The 18,755-nt window shown below is 45.5% G+C and overlaps 1 protein-coding gene across 4 annotated transcripts in view; it reads right to left on the bottom strand.

The window, feature by feature from the left end:
* LOC119167232 (tudor domain-containing 6-like) overlaps positions 1–18,755 on the bottom strand; it is a 94,437-nt gene that overhangs the window by 18,452 nt on the left and 57,230 nt on the right. For all 4 annotated transcript variants that reach the window (XM_075890316.1, XM_075890319.1, XM_075890322.1 and 1 more), the window contains 2 exons: positions 17,898–18,303; positions 10,204–10,497 (listed from right to left, as the gene is read on the bottom strand). In XM_075890316.1, the coding sequence (XP_075746431.1) occupies positions 10,204–10,497; positions 17,898–18,303 (700 nt within the window). The remainder of the gene's footprint in view (positions 1–10,203; positions 10,498–17,897; positions 18,304–18,755) is intronic.

The following is an 18,755-nucleotide window of genomic DNA, read 5'->3' as shown; positions in this document are numbered from 1 at the left end:
CAATAGGGATAAGGGGGCAGACTGGTCTTTGGGACCAAAAGGTGACAAAAAAATTCATTTTTTAAAATTGACATAGTATTTGGTTTCTGCAAATGTTTTTCTATGTCTGTGCAAATTTTCACACACCAGGAAGTGATCATTTTTTTGTAATGTCATTCTAACTGCCCAGGTTCTTGGTGCTATTAACATGCAGAAACTGCAAAAAAATGGGGAACCGACTTCGAGGCTTCTTTATAATTGGCCGGCACCTGTGTTAGAAGCTTTGCTACGAATTTATGAGCACCTTTATGAGGACTTCAAAACATGCGCACCACGATTGTTGCGTTTTGAGTAAGCTGTTCGTTCCTCATCTATTCAAGTCACGTGATACCAAATTTAGTATATGTGAAGCTAGCGAGACGGCCGCGAGCATGCCATGAGCGTGGCATGTTGTCATGCTCTTACATGACACGCGTGTCTTGATTATCAGGTTTGCACCAGTCATATATTTCGTCATCCACTGACATCAGGTAACACCAAACTTGGTATATGTGGAGCTAGCAAAATGGCCGTGAACGCATCATGAAGGGCCCAATATACTCCAATGTAGCGTTGACGCGACCGCACGCTGGGCACAGCGACGCAACGTTAGGAAAACGCGAGCACTCAGGTCTGACGCCAGGTACGACCAACGTCCGTCAGCGCGGCCCGATAGCAACTGGCGCCAAATGGGACATTCTGCATTTCGCGCCCATGCCTTACCCAGACAACACTGCATCTTCCTCTTTTTGTGACGAAGGGACGGCAGACGCGCTGAAACTCGCATGCGTCAAAGCAACGCAGTGCGGCGCGCGCCTGCAAGTATATGGCAGGACCGGCGTGATGCGACGAATTTAACGCCGGCGAGCACGCACCGCATCACGCCGAAATGTATTGGCGCCTTGACTGTGGCATCTAGTTATGGTCTCACACGAAACGCATCTCATGACTATCATGTTTGCACCGGTCACATACCTTCGTCATCTATTGGCGTCACGCAATACTTAATTTGGCATATGTGAAGCTAGCGAAACGACCGCGAGCGCATCATCAGTGTGGCATGTAGTCATGTTGTTACACTACACGCATCTCGTGATTATCATGTTTGGATGTGCTATTTACCTATGCCCTCCGTTCGCGTCGCGTGATACCGAGTTTGGTACATGTGAAGCTAGCGAAACAGCCGCGAGCGCATCATGAGTGTGACATGTAATTATGTTGTTAAATGACAAGCATCTCAAGATTATCATGTTTGCACCAGTACCATACTTTCGTCATTCATTCATGTACTGTGATACCAAATTTGGTTTATGTGACGCTAGCGAAACGACCGCGAGCGCATCATGAGCGTGACATGTAGTCATGTTGTTACATGACATGCTTCTCGTGATTATCATGTTTGCACCAGTCACATACCTTCGTCATCCATTCATGTACTATAATACCAAAGTTGGTTTATGTGACGCTAGCGAAACGGCCGCGAGCGCATCATGAGCGTGACATGTAGTCATGTTGGTACATGACACACTTCTCATGTTTATCATATTTGCACCAGTCACATACCTTCGTCATCCATTCACGTACCGTAATACCAAATTTGGTATATGTGACGCTAGCGAAACAGCTGCGAGCGCATCATGAGCATGGCATGTAGTCATGTCGTTACATGACATGCATGTCATAATTTTCATGTTAGGGTCTGTCGCTTGTGTTCGCCATGCAATCATGTCATACCATACCAGTTTTGCAACATATCACGTGAACGACACCCCCGCAATAGCTGCAGGACCATGAAATGTAAATCATGACATTCACGACATCCATATCATCCATATCATGATTTGCATGCATCCATATCATGATTTGCATGGTATGACTAGTCAAATATGTTCTTCATATAGTCATGCTATGCCATACCAAGTTTGGTATCGATACCATCATTGAAACGGCTAGGAGAGCTAAAAGTCGTAGGCGGCTAAATAGATAGATAGGCACGCTCAAAGTCGCCGAAGTTCACTAAGAAATGCTTCGCATTTGAAACTGTGGGGTGGGAGGGATCACACGAGTAGCAACGATGAACTTTGATTTTAAGGGCGGTCGCCATCGCTGGTGCGCTTGCTATCTCAGCAAGTGTCAGTGCGTTTTCAATGCAAAGGGACTGGGTGAAAAAAGCACCTTTCCCTAGAGCCACCGTATTTGTCCACACCAGCGCTTTGTTCCGCGATATCGTATCCAAAAGAGTTGGCTCTTAGCCTTACTTCAAATACCATTACAATTTATCGCGAATACGTTCATTGCATTGCATTCAACATGCCGTCGTGTTGTTGCCAGAACTAATCGGCTAATTGCGAAAGCTACGAGCCTGCGAACTCGAGGCGTGGCACAAGGCGAAGGTGCGTGACAAGTCAACCTCTGAAGATCCGTCGTCACCGTGGTCCCGGAGAGTTTCCATCAGCGCCTAGTATGACATCCCCTCCTTGGTGACGACACGGTTGTCCGCATTATAAAAAAAAACAAAAAAAGAAAAGCTGAACGTCTTGGGGGGGGGCCACACCATGTGCGTGCACGCACGGCATCGAAAACGAAGAGCAAACGACACGGACACATACACGGATACCGTCGAAAACTATTCGGTAAAGCGCCCTGCATATGCAGTGCAGCCCGCCAATATGTGACACTAACTAAAGGCGTGGCACTGCCAATGCACAAGTACACTCAAACCTCGATATAACGAAATATTGGTTATAACAAAGTAAATGAAAAATAGTCTCACAATAAATTTAGTGTTCAGAATAAATCATTATAACAAATTTTTTGATATAACGAACTTATTTTCATGTAAGATGCAAGTTTTTTATAATGAGGTTTGAGTGCAGTGTGGCAGCTTGGGCTAGTTGGTATGGCATGACGATAGTTATAGCGAGAGAACAAAACGTTGACACAGAGACAAGAAGGACACGAAAAACACGAGCGCTAGCTTGCTAACACAAGGCACCTGTTCGCGTGCCATCTGCGCAGCCTCGACAATGACCCGTGTGCTTACATCTCTGTGTTTGTACAACGTCGCTGTTTTCTCGAAGAGGGGAACACACTTGCACTCAGTGCAGTGCTGGGCTAGAAAACCATCTTTCCCGTTTTTAACATTGTTCGCGTGCTCTCTCAGCCGATCGTTCAGTACCGACATTCGTCTAGATACGGTAAAAACGCAGGCCAGGGAAATGTGTCGTAAACTAGAGTTAAAACAGTTAGCACAGCACATTAGCAAAAGTGACAAAAATGGGCTCAGCATGTTTTTTTCTGCCAAAACACATAAGGTTGACATGCCCTTCCGAGTCATTGTGACAGAAAGTGGTACGTGGCAAAAGCAACTCGGCTTGTTTATTCAGACCCATCTAAAGTGTCTAAAGATTGACGACCCATTTGTGATCAAAAACTCGCAGGCTCTGATAGAATTTTTCAAACAGTCAAATCAATCTAATCTTTTCGGTTTTTCAATTGACATAAAGAACCTATACTATTCTCTGCCTCACGATGAGGTACTAGAATGTATAAGGGATAACATAGAAATTTTCGAGGAATTGAACTTCCAATTAAAAACTGGCATTAGTTCGCGAGATTTTCTTGACCTGGTTTTGCTGTATCTGACGTCTACTTTCGTTCAATGGAATGATTGCATTTATCTGCAGAAAAAGGGTGTTTCAATTGGTTCATGCATAGCACCTCTACTCAGTGATCTTCTATTGTCAAAAATGGGCAAAAAACTGCAGGAAAAGTTAGAAGGCTCGCATGTCGTCAAAATATTTAGATACGTGGATGATTTCTTGGTTATTCTAAATTGTAAGTCTTCTATGTTTCACTCGTTGGCCACTCAAACTATAGGCGTGTTCGAAAATTGTTTGAAGCCTCTTGTGGTGACACATGAAATGCCCGATAATGACAAATTACGCTCTTTGGACTTAAATCTGGTTTTTAGCTCACAGCCCATCTGTTGGTGTTATGAACCACGTGCGCAGAAACCTCTACTTCCCTTTTCTTCTGCTCACAGTAAGATAGTTAAGCGAGGCATAGCACGAACCTGCCTTGAGAATGCTTTAAATAGGTCGTGCGCCCACAATATCTCTGCGAGCTTCAAAGCTCAAGTTTCCCGCCTTAAGGCTTCAGGTTTCCCCGAGGCGTTTATCGCGTCTGTTGCGGAGACGATCCTGCGGACTAATAAGGCGGAGCAGAGGACACGACAGAATCTGAGCAACACGGATACAGAACGTGAAAGGATAGTCGCGATTCCATACATACACCAGATATCACATAAGCTCAAAAAAATCGGAAAACGTGTTGGAGTTCGTGTCCTGTTCTCAGCACCGTTCAAATTAATCAGCCTCACCAAATCTACCAACCCCCTGAAAACGAAATCATCAACAGATTTCAGAGTTCAACATCGAAACAGGTATGCGGCCTGCTCTCGGAAAATCGTCTATAGGATCCCCCCTTTCATGTGGTGCTTGTTATGTCGGAACGACCGGAAGGTGTCTGAACGATCGGCTGAGAGAGCACGCGAACAATGTTAAAAACGGGAAAGATGGTTTTCTTGCCCAGCACTGCACTGAGTGCAAGTGCGTTCCCCTCATCGAGGAAACAGCGACGTTGTACAAACACAGAGATGTAAGCACCCGGGTCATTGTCGAGGCTGCGCAGATGGCACGCGAACAGGTGCCTTGTATTAGAAAGCCCTCCGTGGCTTTGTCCGAGAAGGAACGCAGGTTCCTCGAAGGATTCGGTGCGGGCAGGTAGCTTTACGTTTCTGTTTCGGTTTCTTCTAGGTTTTTTCTTTGCTGTTTTTCAGTGCCTTTGTATTTGTGTTGTTTGTTTTTGGTTTTCTTACTCATGTTCTGCTCTTGTGCCATATGGTTTTTTTATCACATGGTCACTGTCTCCTCCAGATATTTTCGTGCTCTGCGCAATAAACTCAGTTGGAAGTTAGCGCTCGTGTCTTTCGTGTCCTTCTTGTCTCTGTGTCATCGTTTTGTTCTCGCGCTATAACTATCGTCTTGAGTGCAGTGTTCTTTTTTTGCTTTTGGTTTCGAGGAAGAAGGGACACATCTGTGCATGAGCCCGCAGCAGCAAGAACGGCCCCAACGCTGGCCCGTGGGGCGCAGGTATGCCCGATTGCCTTGTGCTCACTCGTGCGCAATCACGAGTGCTCACTCTCACCTGCTGCCTCACAGGCACCGCCGCCATTTCGCGCTTCAGCGGCGGCAGGGCACTCGCGGAAGATGAATGCTCGTACCGAAATTCGAGGCAAAATTCTTAGATTGCCCGAGGGGAAAATTATCGTTATATCAAGGTCGTCTCCCCTTGTTACTTTGTTACATAGCGGTCACAAATGCATGTGCTTCTATGGAGCAACGGTGGGCAATAGAAAAACTTCATTATATCAAGGAATTTTCTATATGAAGGTTCATGATAAGTAGATATAACTGCAGGATCAACGCTGGTACAAATTTTGGGGTGGTACGAATTTGCATGTGGTCCCAGCCAAAGTTCACTAGCCTGCAATGTAATGAAGCTCAGTTATTGAGAACCAATTTTCACCCATGGACGTTTGATATAAGCGTAAGCTACTGCACAGGTATACACAGGCACTGCCTGCACTGTCACGGAAGATGCGGCAGTCGCATGCAGGCACAGGAACCCATGCGCTGGCTAGTCATTTTTCAATGGATCTAGTGCGGGCATGCGTTACAGCCTGCCAGTTTGCCAAATCATGGCGCTTCGTAGCCTCCAAAATTGTGCAAACGAGTCTTAGAGGATGATCCATGTGCCTTCGCTTCCAGATTACAGATGGTGATGACGTCATGTCCTTTTTTTCCCTCTCCATTGAGTCAACACGTACTTTTGTGCTCAAAGCAGAGTAGATGCCACGTAGATGCAAGCCATATTCTCATATCCAGACATCCTATTAAAGGCAGATGAGAACTGATAGAAGTAACGGTTTGTTTAGGCGAAGGAACCAGGCCTCGCTACCTCACCATGCACTACTGTAGGAGATGCACACACCTACGAACTCTCCGATTTTGCCAAGGAGACTCCCCAATTTTGAGCAAAGCTTTTAATTGTGCAGAAACAGCCGTAAATCTACTGACAAACATCACAAAAAACCACTGTGCAATTAAAAGAATAAAAACAAAGAACAGCGGTCCTAAATTTCCTGGCTTACATCTACTCATGCTATGCACTTTTCAAGTAGTTTTTGCTGCAAAACTTTGCAGTTGTGCGGAAAAGCGTAATAAGATCTAGAAAAAGTTACTAGATGTCACAGATCACGACAAATCTGAATCATTCCTAGATTTTCCTATAGATACACCAGAGGAAACTATGGCACTAGTGTCTACGGGAGCTGCAATGCATGGCACTTCAGCAAGCACGGAAATGATGGGTAGTGCATGGATTTGCCTAATCTTCCTACTGTTACGGGGTTGGCGACTTCTGTACAAAGTGCATTTACAGAGGAAAAACCACACGCAAGAGTCACAATGGCTGATTGGCACACTCGCCCGCCTGTCAGCTCCTTGTGTCCTTCCTCTTATTTTACTTCATCTCTGTAGCAATACTTTCATATCAGTTTGGTTTCACGTGACTGGAGAGGTAACGGGATTTATTGAGCGTAGAGCAGGTTACTAATTAGGCAATCCACCGGCCACAGTTCACGAGCTCGAGCCTCTGATGCACGCTCTATGCTGCTGCCTCTGTGCTAGAGTACTTCTTTTACAATGGCCCTGTACAAAAAGGAAAAAAAAGAGCCATCCTGGCGGCTTAGTCGTCAACAGGCACCACAGAACCATGGTACAGCTTGAGTCTCTGAACGTGTACAACCTCGTGGTTACGACATCGTAGGTCAGACAGTGGCATAAAAGGCTCAATAAGGTAATTTACTGGAGATGTCTGTTCGAGAATACGGTATGGCCCATTGTACTTTGGCAGGAGTTCGGAAGAGAGGCCTGATGTGTGACGCGGCACTGACAGCCACACAAGGGCAACAGGGATAAAAACGGGAGTTGAGCTCTGGGCATTATGAATTGCTTTTTGGCAGTTCTGGTCATTGGAAGTGAAGCGGCGGGCCAGCTGGTGTCAGTCATCTGCATGTCTGGTGGCGTCCAAGATATGCAAGCACTCGGACGGATGCAGTCAATAGGGCATGATGGTGTCAATGGTGTGGGACTGCCAGAGAGGAGTTAAAAAGGGGAGGAACCCGTTGTAGCTTGTGTCGCCATATTGCAGGCTGTTGCGATCGGTGAACCTGCCTTTGCCGCGCGTGCCGAGACTGAAGAAAGGAAGCCGCCGATAAGAAGGAACGCGAAGAATCCCGGCTGTTTTTCATGATTTGGGAGGTGCGTGGTTGTAATTACTGCCGGCAGCACTGCTGTCGCTTGTGCCGGCGCGGAAATGCGACATGTGGCGCCTTCGTACACTGAGGCCCCGACGTCGAGTTTCCGCCGAAGACGGACCTCACACCACCAGGCTGTGTGTCTCTGGCTGAGAGGTCACCGACGCTCAAATCAACGCCAGATGACCCATCACGTGTCAGTGAAGTCACCTGGCCTGCGACCACCGTTCAACAACGTGGCTGGTCGGCCCGAGCAGCAACACGATGGACTCATTACATCCCGTTTGCTGGCAGCATGATTCCCTGGATGCGACAGCATGGCCGATACACTCCCTGTTTTGGGTTGTTGTTGTTGTTGTTGTTTGTTTGTTTGTTTGTGTGTGCGTACATGTGTGTTTGTGTGTGTGTGCATGTGTGTGTGTGTGTTGGGGGCGGTGCCGGCAAAATGACCCTCAACAGTGGTGACATGATTGGGTGAAAAGGTATCTCTCCGTTTCCCTAGGAATGGCGTGTAGGGACAAAAAGCAGCCGCATCTTTCTGAGAGAGCGCCTTCGACGAGATCGTCACAATGTAGGACGACACCTTCGTCTAGATGCTCGCTTTGTGGCGAGAAATGCTCGCTTGTAAATATGTAGAATAAACCTCTGTACAGTTTTCCTCATCAGTCTCTTCATGCTCGACGTCTTCCTCCCGAGTCTCTCGGTGCCGGCAACGGCGAAGTCCCAATACCCTCAACAATGAATAGCAGCGGTGGGAACCCTAGCCAAAACCACAACTTCAATAAGGCGTAGGTAACGAATGGGAGAACTAGGGCACAGTTAGAGAATGATCAAGCGTCCCGTATATAGCGAGCACATGTCACTGAGATTTCGACTAAAGCGCTCGGTAGCACCGCTGGTTTAAGGGTGGGAAGCGGTACATGTGCGATGTACAGTAGCACATCCAGTGAGCAATTGTTCAATGACTTTGAACAAGAAGGCGCAGCCACAGTCACTGAGGAGTTCTTGAGGGCCTTCATGACAAAGTACAAAATGGTGCAGTATGTAAGTGGCGACCTACTGTGCTGTAGCCACTTGAAGAGCAGCAGTCCCGGCATAGCGCGTTAAATGGTCGATTGCAAATATTATTCACCTGTTGCCGGTAAGAATCAATGGAAGCTGCCCATAAAGATCTACACCGAACCACTTGAATGGTCGGCAAGGGCATGGCAAAGGCTGCAGTTCACCGGCAGACTCATGCGGTGGATATTTTCGGCGCTGACATTCGGGGAAAGAGCGGACAAGTTGCAGACGAAGGTATACATGCACCGCCAGTAGTAATGGTGTCAAAGCCTTTCGCAAGTCTTGGAAACTCCTGCATGGCCACATTGTGGGTCAGGGTGGAGTGAGAAACATATTTCCAACCTCGAGGCTCGCAGAACGACGAGCAGCCACTTGTGTCCCTCTGGTGCATAGTTGCGTCGATAGAGAAGCATGTCACTAGTCGAAAAGTGTGAAACTTGGGGCCGGAGCATTTGAGTCTTTGGGACTTCAGAGGGGTCGGACAGATGACTGAGAAGAGACGCAGTCCACAGGTCATTGCATTATTCGACACCAATGATGTCAAAGTCAAAAGATGACAATGTGGGCTCACAAGCGGAGTCAGCAGTGGTGTTCTGGGAAAGAGGAATGGGAAAGAACATAAGCGTCAACATGCTTCCGTCCTGAACGATAAACGATGCGTATGTCATATCTTGGATTTTCATTGCCCAGCAAGCAAGGCAGCCAGATGAGTTTTTTAATGTCAAAAGCCAGCACAGCGCGTGATGGGCAGTCATGCCAAGAAAAAAACGGCCATATAAATATGGGCGAAACTTGCCAAGCGCCTATACAATAGCCAAACATTCCTCTTCTGTGATGCAGTAGTTTCTCTCTGCCTTAATGAGTGTGCGACTCACGTATGCGACGACATATTCCGTATGACCAGGTTTACACTGAACGAGCACAGCACCCAGCACCTCTACCAAACATAAAGGAGATTTATTGAGCGTAGAGCTAGTTGCTACTTGGGCAATACCCCAGCCACTGCTTACGAGCTCGAGCCTCTGCTGCATGTTCGATGCTGCTGCTTCTGTACTTACAAAACAAAAATCAGTAAATATTTGCAGTTGCACTTCACCACCTACACCTTTCAGGCTCACCAATCCAAATCGGCTGATATGTATTTAAAATGGTCGATTCTCTTATTCAAAACAAAACCAAAACACAGCAATTACGAAGCCACAAGTGCGTTTGAGGCCCGCAGGCACAAAGACTAGGTAAATCGGTGTTATATCCATCATTCCCATGGTCGCTAAACGATCACAGTGCTAGAGTACCACCTAGTTAATTTTAGGAAACTTCAGGGGTTCACTAAATACATGTGCCGTATTTCCGGGTAACAACATTATTGGCAGTCATCCATAGCTGTTCACATGACAATGCAGCAGCCTTAAGAAACAATAAATCAAAATGCACGACTTTTTTTTTATGCCCATTAATTTTTCATATATTCTGGTGATACGAATATCAGATGGTACAAATATTATTGGTAACTTTGCGAGAGTCGTATTACTGAGGTTTTACTGTAAATAAAACACATACAAAAAAATAAAACCATTTTTCAGATGCTCTCCACAAACCTTCTACCTTTAAGACATGTGAAAAACATTTCAAACAAAGCCCGAAACACTGGAGAGGTAACATATCAGGTTTCCAGCATGAAGATAACTCGGCTGACATTGTTTATGGCAGCCGAGTCACGTTGCAAAAACAAACTTGCCTACCTGGCCTCTGTACCAAGTGGCATCCTCACTGAAGAGTGCACAGACATAGTCTCCCTTGGAGTATTTGGTGACATCCGGCTCAGGCCGCTCACTCTTCACCCAGCCGTTCAGTGCCACCATCATGGCCTGCAAATCTGAAGCCAGGCTCTGCTGGTGAAGGTAGAGTACCTCTGTGGTTTTCCAGACAGGTATCATGGGGCACTTGCTCGTCGGTAGTTTCCGCTGTGGCACATGCAGAACTTTGGCATCCACCTGCTGACTTGGCAGCGGTTGGGACCGTGGAGAAGCACTGGGCTGTAGGCAATGTGAACATACTTGAAACAACAGATCAAGATAATGAATGTGGAGACCGATTCATCTATCCTCTGGCAATGCCGGCTCGATTGGCATAAGGCCCCCTGCTTGTCTTGTACACACCCGCACACACAAACGAGTTGCTCACTTTTGCCACACTGTCGCGGAGCTTCCAGCACGCCGTGTACGACGTGTTTTCCAGAGTTCATCTTCGATGACCACAGCTAGACAATGACAAAGCAGCATTGTATTGATATCCTACAAACATTCATTATTGCTTTCCTTCACAGACAAGCAATAGAGCAAAATGACGAGATTTTCTGCCACTACGTAAGTGTTTTGTGCAAGTTCTGCCTTCAGTTTCTCTTTTGTTTAGATTGCACCTTTCCTTTCAGTCTTTTGTCTGAAACTACATTTGACAAAAACCTTTTTACAACAAATGTTATCAGGAATTTGCCAATTTCGTTATATCCAGGTTTAACTGTACTTTGGCTCAGCAGCTATAGCCCCAGCCACTGCCAAAAAATGTTCTGCTTTGGCTACCCCTCACAAAAATCGCATGTACTTGAAACATTTGACCACTGGCATTACCATAAGTTTCACTTTCTGGTTAGTTACGTAAAGTCAATCGACATAATTTCGAGAACGTGTACCTCTCTGAAACATGTCGATCATGAATCAGTGAGCCACTATTGATATCTGAAATAAAGTAGCAAATAGGGCCTGTTGGAACATACTGGTAGTTGGAATATACATAACTATTGAGATCATCAGTTCATCACTACTTACATGCATTCGCCCATGGTAGTCAATATGTCCAAACACATGAATAAACTTGATTACGTTTACGTTAAAAAGAACTGTATTATGGACATGAAGATATGAAAAATGAAGCACTGTGTTATACTGTGAATTTCATTATACAGCAGAACCTTGGTAATATAAAACCCTCCGATATGAATGATACAAATATATGAAATTTCCCGGCTGAATTCATATGTTCATTGGGCCAAAGCTAAGATGTTCCCATCTTTTTCGCGTTGTGATGGGTGAAACATGAACACTGGTGCTCTGAAACCGTTGAGCGACAGTCGAGAGCAGAGTGCTCCATAAGCTTCAAAAATGTTCAGTGCATGCACAGTCAGAACCATGATTAATCGTTTGTCACAACTGATGTAAACGAAACTGCAGTCGCTATCAATGCAATAGTGTATGAAGACGATGAAACTTCAATTGAACATGTGCATCCAACACTTACCGAGTCGAAGCCGTGCCCCTTATTGCAATCTCGGCAGACCAAACCACCCGAGACATGAGCGTAGATAGCAATTAGTATAGTAGCATACAACTTCAGAATCTTGTGGAATTTCCTCCTCACAGTTGGATGTATGCAAGTCTGCCCCAATCGGTGGGCACTCTAGACTGATGTCATGAGCCAGGCAGCTAACAGCCCCACCTTTGAAGAACACTGCCGCGTGCATGAGTAGGATTATTTCTTGCAACGCAGAGGCAATCAGCTGGCGGACTTCGGTCATCTGGGCGGGGAGGGGACTCTTCGGAATTCTTAAGTTGTAGAACATTTAGTTGGGCTAGTTTGTGCATGTTTTACGGAGAAAAATCGGTTGTTTGTAGGCGTTGGTTTATGTCTCTTCTTGTATTTGTATCGTTTGTGTCTTATTTGAGCTGTATCCATACCTGCCAAGTTCAAGGATTCTGAATCCGGCACATTATCGCAAGCAGGGGAATGGGGGGGGGGGGGGGTCGAGGCACAATTATTCCCCCCCCCCCTTTTGGCACAAAAAGGACATCACAAAAATTAAAAACAAAAAAAGAGGGGGAGTCCCGATTGCAAGCACAAACATCGGTGTTGCGGTCTTATAATGGCTTGAAGTGGCCGAACACCGGAGGGTAGGATTTCCCACTGAAGTGAGAGTCTCAAAGAAGGTAGAGTGCACATACTCCTGAAATTTCGCATCATCAAAACAACTAGCAAAAACTATTTCTGTGACTCGCATGTCTTCCTGGGACACACGTGAACAGACAGGACGGCACAGCTGACTACGGCAAAAGCGTGGGTCAAATCTTTGGCTTTGCTGACTACTAGATTCTTCGGACAGAAACGCCAAAACGCTTCTATAGTCTTTTTTTTCTCCTCCTCGGAGCTCATAGATCGCCATCGCTTTGCCACGATTGCTGTTTTGTGAGAAAAGATCGTTTTGTTCTCAATCCGCATGCGCTGGCTGCGCACGTGCCTTGAAAACTAAGGTATTTTATGCTATCTATTAGTGTAATCGATTGGCAGATTTGGAATGGCGGACTAACTCTGCGTCGGAGCATCCCACTCTGGCAGAGGGAAACAGGAGGGAATCTACCAATGGAACCCACATGCTCCCTCTGGAGCAAATGGCAGGGTCAGAATGTAACGCGAATCACGCTTTTCTCTTGCATGAGTGGACACACTAGGCACAGTGACGCGACGCTAGCAAAACGCGAGCTCCGACGAGAGGCGCAACTGATGCAACAGCCGTCCGTTGGCGCGCCCAAAATCGACACAGTTTCAAGGCCCGGTGCGTTTGCAACTTCCGGATGTATCCGCCGATTTTCGCATAGTAGGAAAAGTTGCCCCGTGGAATGGATCCCGCGATGGAGCTGCTGAAGATCCGCCAATGAAACATACAGGGAGCTCTCTCAATCTGCCAATGGAATAGACTTGCTCCTCATGGAGCAAAGAAAGTATTACCAGAAATGCTCCAAATCTGCAAATGAATGACACCATATGATCGCATCTGCCGCGGTTTTGTCCACAGAGTTTGCAGAAAGCAGCATTGCGCTAACTGGTCGAGCGTTGGACGGGCGCACACTTTCGGAAATCTGTCAGCAACGTCGTCACCATACATGATCATGTCAAAAACGACCGCGGTTTTGTCCACAGTGGTTGGGGCAGTGACAACCACACGCACTTCTGAAGCTTCAAGCACGCTGCTGTCGATCAACCTTCATTTGATGGCTTCGGTACTAAACTTCATATCACCCGCCGCGATTAGGAAAAGTGTACGGAACACTCAAATTTTGGCCCAATGGACACAGCGGAGTTTGGCTTGAGAATTTCATGAACTCGTATATGCCGCAGTTTCGCATCACTGAGATTCTATTGTACGTTTAGATGAACGCCTCCTAAATTCATTTATAATAAAATGTGGTAGGTTCGCAAAAAGCCTGGAATAGACCGATCTACATTTTTGTCAGTGCAGCCAGATCACGCACAGAAATTTTGATTACCGGGAGATTTTCATGACAACCGTACAAACAAAAGAAACGATCAAAATCCTAAAGTCCTGGCAGGTATGTGTATCTGACTATAGCTCTGAAGGTACCTGTGGGGCCGGCATACACAAATTGAAAATAGAACCACCATTTGAACACAATTGCAGTCCACAAAACTGACAGAACTGCGAAAATGTAAATGCATACGGTGCTCTAAAGCGATGATGTTTACCACAACAGCTTCAGTTATAAAACTATGGCAGATGAGATCATAGATGGCAATAAACACATTAATTTTAAAAGCTAATGTGTGGCCAGTTCACACACATTGTAAATGGAACTATCATTCCCTGCATCCACTGCATACGAAACCATGGTCGCCGTAAGACAATCATCGATAATGAATGTGCAGCTTCGAAGGCAATAAAGTGGTAAAACTGCATGAAGCTTTTAAGCATTCCTGATTTTTTTTTGGCTTGTAACTATGGTACAGTGGACTTTAACATTGAGTTTTCAGTTGGCCACAAGTGCAGCTTTGACACACTAAATTACAGTAAGGTCACAGGAGGAAACAAGTTTCTAACGTATCGTCACTCTCTCTTCTCCTCCGGATCACCGCCAGAAGGTTCAAAGCTTGCATAAAAAATGGAATGTTTTTCTTCAGTTATTAAGGCAGATAGAAACAATTATAACAAATTACAAGAAAATGGAATGTACATTGAACTGCTGCTTATTTGAATATTAGCGGTACAACACAAGAGCAAGCATGATGTGTGTCTGGACTGGCAACGTCGTGAGCGTTCTGTATTTCACACCATTAGCCATGGCATCTCCCTTCCTACATCGCAGTTCGCCCAGTTCGCCGAATGTGTTCTTTTGCTTTTGCATATGATGTGGCACATTTAACGTGCTTCAAGCTGATCTTGTAAGTGACCACATGGCGTGACGATTTGATGAGTGATCACAACCAACTTGTGCACACGTAAGGGAAAACCACGGCCGGACCAGAACAAACACTTGCTTAGCAGCGCTGTGACAATTTTTTTTTTCTCTTTTTTCAATTGTGATGTCAAAAAGGACGAAAATGGACTTGTATCGCAATGTGCATGGCAGCGCCATTGCGAGGCAGGTGCATGGAACTCTACAAAAATTGAGAGTTCTACCAGTGACGTGTGCCGAAGCATCACACTACCGATCCTTCATGTCCCGTTCTAGAGCAACTGGCTCGAACAGCTTTAAAGAACTGTCTAGTGTGAAATATTCCTTAAAATGCGTTCATTAAGTCTTCAGCTGTATTTACCTGCACGTGCATACCCCCAAATATTTTTAACAACGGGAACGCATTATCGCTTTTTCATTGGTAATCGCACAAGTATCAACGCTGAATTTTGAGCAATATTAGTTGATGCTGCAGATGGTGTCAGCCGTTTTGGGTATCGTCTGGTGTCTTTTAGAGTACTGTTCAGGTCGCATAAACAGACGGACAAACCAAAATTTTTGTCAAAGGTCGCCAAGAAAGACTATTGTCGTTAAAAGTTTTCAAGGTAGCGACACTCATGGTTCTCGATGCCGCCCTTCTCACTCTCTTGCTTACACCTCGTTTTTCTGTACGTATTCTGTGCGTATGTATACTGTGGTCTGAAAACAGATTTTGCTTGTTTATTCGCGATATGAAAGTTCGGGTGATACAAATATTTTCTCTCCTACTTGAGATTAGTATCACCAGGATTCTACTGTATTAAAATTTGCTCTATAATTGTGCGACTTTTAAGCAAAATGAACAAAGTGTAGCTATATTTCGGGACAACTTTCTGAGGCAAAAAAGGGAAAGGTATGGGGCAGGCTAGACTCACTTTTCGAATTACGGCTGTGTTCAAATAACACCACGGCATGAAACCTGCTATACTCGGCGACAACTTCTCTTGACATTGGAGCAAAGGCTACGGAGGCGGGGCCTCCGCACATTTGTGTTACTGCACAAGTAGTCCACTGCACAAGCAGTGGATTTCAGTTCCAGTTTCAGTTTTCTCTTGCTCGCAAGGCTAGCGTGTTTAGGAAAACATATGCATGCATAATGGGAAAGTCAGAGCTAAACTTTGAGCGTGCATACATTTACTGTACCGTAAATATGCCGCTCCACAGAAAGTTTTACGCTGTTCAGAAGGTTTTCCCAGCGTAATTCCGTCTTTTTTAGGTTTCGGGTACGGTCAACAAAAAGTCTGGTGTATACCTCAGCCCAGGATATACAAGCACGCGCTACGCAAATGTTTACGTTCACACTGGCAGGCTCATAGCCAGGGGGGGTACCCGAAATTCAGATGGAGAAGGGTGTTTTACTGCAAATAAATAATAAAAATAGGTGGTTTTTGAAGTTCTCAACAGGTAACAAGTTTCAGATTTCAACAGGTGTCTTGTTTCAGCAAGTTTCTTGTTTCAGTTTTGCTGTATTTGGTTTACGTCCACAAAGACTGTCAGCAATGATCAACGCAGACTGCGCCTCACTGTTCAAAAAGCCTCACGATTGTAGTAGATTGTTCTGTTAAGATTGTGTGCAAGAAGCAAACAATCAAGCTGATTTCAGAGCTTGCGCGACCACAGGTGATAAGGCTGGAAAGTTCAATGCATGAGGCAAAGAGAACTGCGCATCCCAGCGATAAGCTTTTTCATGGCCGATGCTGTATTCGCCGGTGCTAGTTGGAATTGCTATAATATGGCTTTCCGTTTACCAGCCAACTGCTGCCTTCGTAAACGTCACGACCCCATGACAATATAATAGCTATGCAAACTATGCAAGATGACGAACGTCGCCAAGCATTTCTCGGATTGTTCAGAGGTACTTTAGACGCTAAATAACGATGTTGTCTCTTTCGAGCAACACGGAATTTCTTTTTCTCTTTCGGAAGACGAACCCCAAGTCGTTCAGCATTCGTTGCATCGTGTGAGTGCTGATCGCCGACATGTCCATTTCCGGGTCGTTGATCATGCCGTTGCGTAGCTTCTCGGCCATGGGCAGTTTATTGCGCATGAAATAGCTGTGCACTTTGTGCCGCAATGCAGCCAACACCAACGTGTCGTAGCGCAGCAGCCTCATCTCGCCAGTCATACGCTTCCCAGCTTCGCCCGAGACCGAGAAATCTAGCTTTTTATGCTTTGGAGAGGAAAGTGGAGCCCTCAAAGCTTCAGCCTCGATTCGTGTCACCATTCGCAGACTCACTCGGGTGAGCTCAGCGACAGTCTGGCCCAGAGAATTGGTCAACAGCTCAAGCTGACGGCACCTTACTCCACCGTAGACATTGCAAATAATTTGCTTGCTTTGCTTCAAAACCCACTTCTTGTCATACTTAGAGTATAGCCTCCTTGGAAAATGAAATGGCGAGTTTACGGCCGCACAAGGTTCCGCCGGCACCGGAAACCCCATGTTTACTGCGACAGCAAGCAAAAAGCGTGCAGGAAGCGTGCAGAAAACGTGGTGCCGTTCAAGAAATAAAAAAAAAAAAATTAAGGCGCATGATAAAATTTTTTTCATGAAGACCTTCCCATACTTGTTCTATATTTATAATGAAGAAAGCTTTATTTATTCGGGCCAGATAACTCTTAGAATTCGAAAATAAAATGGGTACTAATTCCTGGCGTGCATGCATGCAGGTGGTTTGGCTCTGTAGCTTCCACAGTGCGTCAGGAAAAGCTGCCGCCGAGTATACCTCTGCTTACACAGCCACTTGTGAATGAAATTGGACACAAGCGCCTTCGGCGATTCGTCGAAATAGCTGGGGAGCAACGTATGCTCACCTAAAGGCAATAACACCATTTTGACAGTGAGGTGCACCTAAAACAAGCGACGTTTTCAGATGCACAAAACACTAAATTACACTTCATAAAGCAAAACAAATAATTATATCTCTTTGGTTCGTTCAGTGTCTCCTTATAAACAGCATCCTGAAGAAAATAAAGTAACGCCGTTTTTTGTGACCTTCGTGTGGAAAACACAGACACATATGCGGGACTAAGTTCTTCAGCGGTGGCACATGTCCACTTTGGTTTCGTAGCTTTCCCTTCATTGCCACAGAAAGTTGTCCCCGAGTGTAGTGCACTATAAATGTTACCAAGGTGTGTATCATTTCAATGAATAGCCTTACAGGAGCGGCCGGGGCAGCTGCAGCTTTCGCTGGTGAAGGCGACGCCACAGGTTCTCCGGCATCAAGACCACTGTTCCAAGGAGCCAGAGCACATGTGCCCATCTCTTTGCCGTCATCCTCTGACGTGACAGTTCCTCGAACTTCGCCACCATCCACAGACTCAACCACGAAGCTGAGCAGCTGTCCAACTCTGAATGACATGGGGTCGGATGTCAGCACACGAACAGTAGCAGCAGGCACTGTCAAGTGTGTTGGTTGAAGAGGAAAAATATCTGTGTTGGACTCTTCATTTCCGTAATCTATGTATCGCACTGTGTGCCCACTAGCAGTCTTTTTAGTCACGCAGGCCCGATACCATCGCTTGTCTTCCGGTGATCGGGAAGCAACAAAATCTCCGCAATCCACCCTGAAAAGGGAATAGAGCATTTAAAACTGTGCAAATATCACACGAATCACTGCAGCTAAAGTGACCAAATGAAAGAAACATCAGCACACACACAAAAAAGCTAATGAACTAGAGTTTGTTTGTAGAGGTTTCCAAGAAAAAAATTCAAGGACTTTTCAAATACTTTTCAAAAAATTTAAGAAGCAAGATTGCATCTTAGGGTAAATTTTAAGTTCAATTATAACAAAGTTTCAGAAGAATCTGTGGTTTTGAAGCTCAGGGAAGGTCCTGTAGACTTTTTTCGATTTGCATCCCAATGCTATCAAATTCATCAGACTTGACCTTCACAGTCTTTCACAGGCTGTTGAAGTGTGCTACCCTAGTGGCCGAGGCTAGAAAAAGTGTGCTTTTTTTTTTTAAGCAGTTTGCTGAAGGATACCACTAAAAGTAAACCAAAAGAAAACCTTTCAAAT

The sequence above is a fragment of the Rhipicephalus microplus genome, chromosome 1, assembly GCF_043290135.1.
Source record: "Rhipicephalus microplus isolate Deutch F79 chromosome 1, USDA_Rmic, whole genome shotgun sequence".
Lineage (NCBI taxonomy): Eukaryota > Metazoa > Arthropoda > Arachnida > Ixodida > Ixodidae > Rhipicephalus > Rhipicephalus microplus.
Note: the sequence above shows the minus strand (reverse complement) of the source record. Positions and strands in the feature narration are given on the sequence as shown.